Source organism: Staurois parvus, unplaced genomic scaffold (assembly GCF_062004578.1).
Source record: "Staurois parvus isolate SC_StPar_1 unplaced genomic scaffold, SC_StPar_1.0 ptg000264l, whole genome shotgun sequence".
Taxonomy (NCBI): Eukaryota; Metazoa; Chordata; class Amphibia; order Anura; family Ranidae; genus Staurois; species Staurois parvus.
In genome coordinates this window covers 3,677,139-3,686,765 of record NW_028318060.1, presented here as the reverse complement: position 1 = coordinate 3,686,765, position 9,627 = coordinate 3,677,139, and the positions used below count along the sequence as shown (strand labels likewise).

At 34.3% G+C, this 9,627-nt stretch overlaps 1 protein-coding gene across 4 annotated transcripts in view; it reads right to left on the bottom strand.

Moving 5' to 3' along the window:
* Positions 1 to 817: 817 nt before the first annotated feature.
* Positions 818 to 9,627, bottom strand: part of ADGRB3 (adhesion G protein-coupled receptor B3) — a 1,107,867-nt gene continuing 1,099,057 nt past the window's right edge. For all 4 annotated transcript variants that reach the window (XM_089681322.1, XM_089681321.1, XM_089681323.1 and 1 more), the window contains 2 exons: positions 7,105 to 7,209; positions 818 to 1,651 (listed from right to left, as the gene is read on the bottom strand). In XM_089681322.1, the coding sequence (XP_089537448.1) occupies positions 1,463 to 1,651; positions 7,105 to 7,209 (294 nt within the window). In that variant the 3' untranslated portion in view covers positions 818 to 1,462. The remainder of the gene's footprint in view (positions 1,652 to 7,104; positions 7,210 to 9,627) is intronic.

Here is a 9,627-nt window from a genome sequence, read left to right as displayed (position 1 = left end):
AAGAAACAGGGAACCCTAGAACACTGTAACAAATAAAAGTCTATTATGCTAATAAAATAATAAAAAAGCATAATGATTAGTTAGGTGAGCAAATTGTCAAGTTAATGGATACCTTCTTACTCTGGTAAATGTAGCTTGGGCAACTAGCATTTAATGACCCCTGGGCAGAAAAAAGGTTAACCCTCCTGCATTAAGCATATTTTGCAACAAGGTAGTTTTACAGCTTTCAATGTAACTCCAGATCTTCCATAAACTTTGGCCTTCCATGAACATTTTTGTTAAATTTTACACCTAAATAGGAGAAGTCAAGCATATGTGTTGCGCTGATGGTCCCATATAGGAAGCACAGTGTACATATTTAATAATCAAATATGCCAGCCCAAAGCAGATACAGTTAAAAATGTTAAAACAGAAACAAAGTTTATACATTATTAACATATATTGACAACAGTATTTACATAAAGCTGTTCACATTCACATATATCTAAGCATCAAAAATATAATTTCCATGAACTAACTGGCTTTCCTTTGAAATATAGGTTTGAACTTTTACTATTTGTATTTGCAAAGATAACAATTGCATAAATGTATTTCCTTTTTTTAATGCTTTAATATTCTGATTATGACTAGGCAATTAATGGGTGTGGGGATAGCAAAAATATATTTCTTCTTCTGTAACACCTAAAGCTAGAAGCATATATTCACATTATAGAAAAAGCTGACTATTCTATCAAATGTTTTTGACAGACTTAACAAATGAGTTTCTTCCAGTCTGTAAACATAAATAATGTTTCACAGAAGACAAAAAGAACAAAGCTGTAGACAAAAGTTTATTTACACCATACAACATTTTAAATATTTTATACAGAGCTGCAGCAGAGAAAGCCACCATGAGCTTCCAAGATAAAACTGCAATAATAAAGATGTGAAATATATTATTCATATAAAAGTGAGATTATTACTTTATTGCATTTAAAGCAATGAAGAACGTAGCTCAACAAACATTCATTTAATGACAAAAATTTTGCTCTTTTTTATATTATAAAGTAAAAAGTGTAGTAATGGCCAAACAGACTGTTATAAATTTTAAAAACTGCATATATACATTGTGCTTCATGGTGAAGTTTTTTGAAAACTAAACCGAATGAAGCTGTTACAACATGAATTGTTGTTTGAGGTTGATCTATAAAGATTACCTTACAAATCCATTCCACGGGTACTTACAACACATGATGGTAAGATTTGTACACCTGGTTCTGCACTAGATTTGCTAGTGAGAGTAGACAAGAAATAAAATTAAAACAAAACAAAACAAAAAGAAAAATAAAACACTGACATTTGGCACATGAAGATCCTGACATGAAGTGGCCACAAAAGTCCGGACGCCAGGCTTCTAAAGTCTTTCACATGTGTCAGTGCAAATGACGTTTTGTCTTGTTTCAGTCTGTTTGTTGTGGTTATATTAAACCTCAGTTTGAAAGTCACCTTCCTGTACATCTAAAGGCAAATTTAGACATTTTTCCCATTCTGAAGGTCTAAGTTCTAAAGAATCTTTTGCTTCTGAATCTAATACATTGATTGTTGTATAATGTTGATATTCATTTGGGTTTTTGAAACTGTCCCATGGGTTCTTGTTTACTGCTGGGTTTTCCTATGGACAGAAAGAAAAAAGGGTAAATTAGCACAAACCTAAAAACAGAAGTAATATAGAACAAAAACAAGCGATCAGTAGCTGCAATTCCCAAAAAAATAAAAACTTGTACAAAAAAAAAATAAGGAGGCTGGCATTGATGACCTCTAAAATCATAGCTCATTGGCTTTATTTGGCTTCACAATGTTCTGTATTACTGAGTTAGAACGAGTATGGTTTAAATGAAGTCAGAGCATATTTAGAACTCTTAATCTGGAAACATATTCCCAGACAGTGACTCCTATAATACTGAAGCTATTGGATCAGCAAGACAGCCAGAGTACTTTCATTTTTAGAAGAAGATGTCGGAAATGGCATCCTTTATATTCCTGTTCTGGTTTTTCTGTAAAGAATAAATTAATACAGTACTGATATTTAAGTAAAAGGTAGATGGGTTGAAGAAACCTTTGTATCTCTTGGGAATAAAGCAGGGAACTTTAACAAATGGCATTCCTAGATTTGTCTTAAAAGCAGCCATTGCGAATGTTTAGAAACAAGAAACCTGCTGTATTTGTTGAGATATATAAACTCACTGCCCACTTTGGTGTCCATTTATGACACACAGAATAGCTGAGATTCAGAGGATCACAGCTCTTCTCTGGTCATTCACAGTTTATGACACCCAGGAGAATATGTTCAGCCCTTCTCTGGAGATCTGTGTTCTCCCTCCAGATTCTCCAGCCCAGAGCTGGAGAATCGGAGGGACCGAAAACTAAGCAGAGATAATTTACCTCTGTTTAGTAAACTGATCTTTTACTGTAATCTCGCGAGATTATAGTAAAATCAGCCTTTTTCCAGCGTTTGTAGACCGTTCTCCCTTCGTTTGGAGAACTGATCTACATATGCTTCATAAACTGCATTCACAGGAGAATTGTGTTCTCCGAGAATTCCGGAGAACTGAGCAGTGATCTATTACTGCTGGTTCATAAACGGACACCCTAATTAGGTACACCTGTTCAATTGTCTGGTAACACAAATTGCTAATCAGCCAATCACATGGCAGCAATTCAATGCATTTAGGCATGCAGAAGTTCAAACTGAGCATCAGAATGCGGAAGAAAGTGGATTTAAGTGACTTTGAACATGACATGGTTGTTGGTGCCAGACGGTCTGGTCTGAATATTTCAATAACTGCTGGCACATTTCATGCACAACCATCTCTAGGGTGTACAGAGAATGGACCAAAAAAGAAAAAATATCCAGTGAGCTGCAGTTGTGTGGAAGAAAATGCCTTGTTGATGACAGAGAAGAATGAGCAGACTGGTTGCTGCGACATTCAGATGGTAGGGTCAAAATCTGGTGTAAACAACATGAAAGCATGGATCCATCCTGCCTTGTATCAGCAGTTCAGGCTGGTGCTGGTGGTGTAATGGTGTGGAGGATATTTTCTTGGCACTAGCAAGGTGTACCTAATAAAGTGTAAAGAGAGTGTAATTAAGAAGCAGAATTATTATAATCCCCTTGGAAAATTTCAATAGGAGAAAAGAGATGGGAATGGACAAAGCTCTGCCAATTTCTTAACAAATATAAATAACTTGTGGGTGAGAATTAACCAGTGGGTATGTTTTAGTTTTGGGTCACTGACCCTGCAAAATACTGTATATCAGCCTTATTGATCACTTTGGATATAATTAGCCAGTTGGGAGTTGAGAATCTTCATTCAATAAACTGTGTAAATATTCACTTCAATTACCCAATTATGTGAAAAGCAAAGTCCTGTTTACTTATTTCATTTGCACATGATTACATATTCAAGATGAACAGGAATTTGCTTTTGGTTAATTGGATAGTTTAAGTTAATATTCAAACAATTTATTGAGTGAATATTCTTACCTCTTTTAGTAAATCAGCTTCAAATGTCCATTCATAGTTAGTGTACAATGCTCTAAAAAAATACAACACTGTAGAAATGTGTACAAAAATAACCCACAGAATGCTCTCCAGTTCTGTAGGCATTGGAAACTAAGCAATGAATCTATGCTAGTCTTTTTACATTATTCTCAAGCTACCATTTTACATTTTTATATAGCAATGCTGTTGTCCATTAGTGGTTAACTTAAGTACATACAGCTGCACAGCACAAGGGCTAGCAGTGTTTAGGAGTATAACAAGGCCAGAAGCCCCAGGGGGCCACTCTGCAAGTTCTGCATGTAGTAATATTTCAAGGATATCATTTTATTTCTTTTGTATTATGACTACAAAATCACCAAAATTAACCCTGCAGTGGGTCTTTCTACATCATACTCAGTTTAGAGAATTGGACTTTGTCATAGGGGAATTTACATAAGTGAATTAAAATAATACAATAAATCAAACTTTTCCTAAAGGAAATATTGAGGCTACAATTGCAGATATACTTCAGAAAATGCTAGCCACCTGACTGTAATGCTATGGGCTTGCTTTATTGAAGTAGTCGAGGCTGCTCACTTTGTGCAGACAATGTTAGTGAATAAAAGGAAGGTGTGCTCACTTTGACTACCCAATCATGCACTAGCATAAATGTTTTTTGGGTTTTTTTTATTTCCCTTAAGTAAACCTTATTTATTAAGATTCATTTTTCTAGATAAACACATCTACCCTTTAATAAATCAATAAAACTTGCTTCAGTGCTTTTTTATTTTTTTACTTTCTCTGGCCTGGAACACGTATGCAGATGCAGGAAAGTCACCGTAACATTAGAAGTCCTTATCTTATTCTTGTTCTGACTCAGAGACTCAAAGTTTGGAAGCAAATGGGTCAAACTAACAGTCACGCAACTGGAAAATTCAGGAGAGTTTAGCAACAGCAGCCTGTGTATTCCTTTGCCTATCTTATCATTTTGTTTTTTAAATAATTAGGTCATTAAAGTAGGCATAGTGTCAACAACCTAGGATAGGAAGAACACATATTTGACCCTATATACTGAATAGAAATACACAAGAGTATGGAGAAAGTATTCGTATTTGGGTTTGCATGATGTTCACAGTCATTAAATGCATTCCCTCCACTAATTTATGGTCAATGCATATGTTGCAGGCCCCTATTTTAATTATGTATTGAGCAATGAAATAATGCTGGTTTATGAACCAAGTAATGTATGATAAAATTATGGTGTAAAAAATGTTTGTGACCATATAAACCAAATAAAGTTGTGTGACCAGTACCAATTTTGCTCACTAAGGTGTTTATCATTAACAAGTATTCTCAAGCACATTTTGAAATCATGTATGTGCAGTCTCCTGTCATGCATAGCAAACCACATTTATTAGTAAATTTGCTTTATGTGCAAAACTGGAACAGTTGATTAATTTTGTCAGTATAGGGAGTTGTTTATTCATTTGTACTCATTTATGGACTTTTTCATTCACAATTGTATTCACACTGATATACAGAAATGTATTTTATTTACAAAAATATATGTGTGCATTTATATATATATTTATATATTTATTAATGTATAACTGCCACAATATTTATAGATAAATACTTTTTATTTGGGTCTAGAATATTCACAGCGTCTGTGAATACAATTTCATGTTTTCTCTTATCGATACATGGCAACAGGGAGCACACGCTTGAAGAAAAGACAGGGAACAAAGTCCTATAACAATGAACTATTTTTCTGTGCAGTAATGTGTCAGCTTTAATTCCTCTGGCTGTACATGCAAATGTTTTATTTATTTATTGCTGTGACATTAACCCCTTCATGATGAAGGTAAAACAAATCCTAAAGCCTGAACACAGTTTTGCAACTTTGACATGTGTTAGTAAAATTGCACATATCATTACATCTACTTGGTGTATTCAGGTGAAGTATACGTTGCTTCTTCAGGACAAATTGGGATTTCATTTGGTGGTAAATAGTAATAGATATTGTCTGTTTTTTTTAAATACAGCCAAAAACTGGCCCATAATAGTAATATATATATATATATATATATATATATATATATATATATATATGTTTTACATTTCGCCGCATTTTCTGGCTGATACCATAACCTACCACATAAGAATGACAAAAGATAAATTCTCCTTCTAGAGATCAATACCCCATAGGTGTATTGTTGTTTGTACCCTTAGTAGGGCCCAGAAACAGTGGAGCACATTTTTTTTTATCCTATGTAAAACACTGACACTGATACTAATTGAAAACTGACCTAGATTAAATCTTGATCTATATATTTTTTTCTTTATGTCTTCATTTATTTATTTACTTTTTATGCACTCTTTTGTGACTGGGAATCGAGTTTTCCGATTCCCAATCTTTAGTACAGGATCCGGGGGTCTCTGTAAGAGTCCAGTCTCTGTGCTGGCCATGTGCTGTGCAGCGTACACCCAGCACAAAGATATACATGCACATATGCAGCCCCATAGAAAAAAAGACCCACTTCAGTAAGGCAGCATATATGTGTACATATGGCAGCAAGGGTTTAATGGCAAAATACTATTACAACCCAGTAATTTAATGTTTTGTTATTTTTAATTATTAATAAATTAACTTCAATATGATTTGTTTGAATATCATACTGTATTTTAATTATTTACATCTACTTCAAATGCTACTATCACTATTCCTAATATAAATGAGCAAACAATGAGAAGTATGCTTGGCAGTTTGCCTACTTTATTTGCTGGGATCACATCCATCCACTAAGTACCTTTTTCTCTTTCACCTTTTAATAATATCAGTTTTGAAACACTGACCTGATGGGTGGCATTAACATAGTAGAGAGTACTAACCATTTTGCTGTGAGGAAATCAACTCATATACCTAGTAAATAAATTTTGTATCCTTCTGCAGGGCATGCATTTAAATATTTTGCTAATGAAAAATTGGTATTTCCATTTTCAGTAGACTCCATAAAGCAAAATCACCTAAGGGTTTTTTATGTCAAGAGAATGTAGTAGTAACATCTCAACGCTTGAGTTCCCAGGTCTCCTCACACTTTGGAAATTATAGAGGGTCAAAAGTTCCCTGATGGATTTTTCATTGATTTATATTATGGAGAATGCAACAGAAAAAAATGGAACATACAACACACAGTAGTACTAGGTGAATGTATTTTGCTTCTGATGCCCTCAAGAGATATTAGAAGTCAACAGAAGCCACACACCATCATTAAACTACTACTTTTAGACAACATAGCATATATGAACTGAGATCATTGGTGCTCCTAAGCATCTTAAGAGCTGCATCAGGCATTACAGAACTGAGCTTTAAATGTGTACATATCGTCATAATCTATTAAAGTAAAGAACATTTAGGCTTAGGTGAAATGAAATATGAAAAAAGAGTTAACCATTTGCCATAGCAGCAAGCAACAAGATCAGACTTTGTATGAGTATGTCTAGTCGATAATGAACATTTTGGATAATGGCACTCAAAAGTGTTGCAAAATGTTTTGGATTTTTAAAATTATATTTGAACTTACCGTGCATCCAGTATTTGGTATATCCCGGAATCTTTCCAGAGTTTGAAATTTCTGATTTAATTCCTGAAATAATTCCATGTGCCTCTTTCTGGTATGCATGACCTTCTGTGTAAAAAAAACCCCACAAAATTGTATTAGTACATGTGTTTTGTTAATGTGTCTGAAAATATATTTACATTTAAAGTGAACTTGTCCTAAATCTAGGCATATGAAACTGACTTAACCTCCCAACAGCACGCACTGATTGTTGTCTTTAAAGCTGTTGCTTGCATGCCAGACAGCCCCTAAAATTCAGACCCTACTGTGCATTATGCTTATCTTAAGCAGTATAGTGCTCGTTGGCATCCCACAATGTAATGCAAATATCTCATAATAAAATAAAATATTAAAATATCCAATATCTAAAACATTTAGACTACCACAGGAAAAAGAAGCAGTATAAGTCAATCAGGCTTTACTGCAGTATACAGTTCTAAGAAACTAGGAAATGGAATTTGTTGATCGAATTGGAGACAGAGATGATTTTAATAATGCTTCCTCACTATCTAAACACAGCCCTGACCAATCTGTATTTCTATGATTACAGGAAAGAAAAATAACCTAGATAGTGTATTAGACAGGGGATTCTGGATTAGAAAGCTAGCTGAGCATATATTTTTTGGCAAGTAGGATAGCTCACACAGGCATATACCTAATATGTAAATTCGTATCTGTGTTAGGTGCTCCTCAGGTGCACGGAATGCTTTAAACAAAAGAAAAATATGACCTTTGCTGGATGCTCTTATAGGCTATGTAGGTTTCATATGCCTAGATTAATTTCAGGTTTGAATAAAGTTATAGAAAGAAAGAAACTAATAAATTGCACATACTCTTCACATGGATCAGGTGAATTTATCACATACATGTTATATTATCAATGTGTGCAAAATATTTATTAAAAGTTAATTTACAAAACAAAATATCACTCCATAAATACTGATCACTCCATAAAATGTTGTTAGCTTTAGTCTGGCAATAACTGTGAAAATCAGTGAGATGTTTGTTGAAGAAGACAGGACATTAGGCCATTTTGAGATGGAGGTAAATCAATGTTTCATGAGAAAAAAATGTTTTAAGAGATATAAAGGCTTGTAATAACTGACTATCTGATATGGAAAACTAGTGATTACACACTGATGTAATATTTATGCATGTGAACAAAAAGCTTTTGATGAGAACATGATTGTAAAAATAACAAACTTAAGACTTTCATTACCATGATACATAATGTATTATCCATCCTCCTATTCCTTTCACTGAGATGAATTGTGAAGGGGGGAGAGAATCCTGTGACTGATCAGACTCTCTCCCATTCACAAACCTTGTTACAAGCAGTGAAAGAACTTTTATGAATGGACAAGAATGTTCATATCATCTGTTCTCCCATTCTGCCTGAAGATCATGCTGGAAGTTCAGAGACAGGAAGAATGCAGGCATCCCTGCAGTGAGGATTTCTGCAGGATTCAGATGCCTACACAATGTGAGACATTTATCATTACAGACAAGTGATGTGACTAAAGCTGTAGATATTTTTTTTAACTAAACTTCAGCTAGTAAAACAAAAATAAACTTTGCTTCACCACACAAAATTTCATATTACTTTGATTGTGGTTTTTTAACATTTTCAATCAACATTGATTGAAGTTCAAGAAAGGAATATCATGATTAAAAATATTTTGATAAAGTCACCACCTGTTACACATTAGCACCTCATTTATATATGATATGCATTTCTACTATCACAATGATCTAATTTCTGGCTCTGTGCAAAAGGTATAAGTACTACATTTTAGTTAATCCCAGATGAGGTTTGGGATTAGGAGACTCTGAAGATGTACTCTTAGCTAAAGCAAAGACACTCTTAAAGTGAACCTGTGTCTGGATCATACACACTAAAGTATTTACATATTCTGAACAAACATTTCAAGGGTTTGTTCACAACAGGTTCAGTGCAGGAACACGTAAAAAACAAGCATTTTCCTGCACCTCTCCAAATCACACTGCTCTTTTGAAGCCAAGCGTGGGTGCAATTAATTCTTAGAAAATGCGCATGTTCATGCCTGCCAAAATGCATGGTACCGCAATATCATACATTTGGTGTGGTATGATTTTAAAAATCATGCTGGCACCTTTTTTTTACATGTTTCTCACACATAGGGAAGCCCACTAAAATGAATTTGCTGTTCTAAAATGCAACATGTGGTAATGAACAAAAAAGCACATATTCTCAGACACATGTCCTGGTGTGAAAAAGACTTTAAACAAGCCCTTGTCATCTCTGTATCTATGTGCATTGTGGGGGAACTTATTTTCAAAGTTTAGAACACAGGTATTGAAGTCTGAGAGTTCCTGTGGAGAACATATTTTAGTATTCTGCCAGCCTTCTAATCTAAACATACAGTAGATGTTTCTAAGCTGTTAGAAACACACTCAAATTGGACCTTTGAGTCTTTGTTGCGATCTTTGAGGATTTTTAAGAATTAT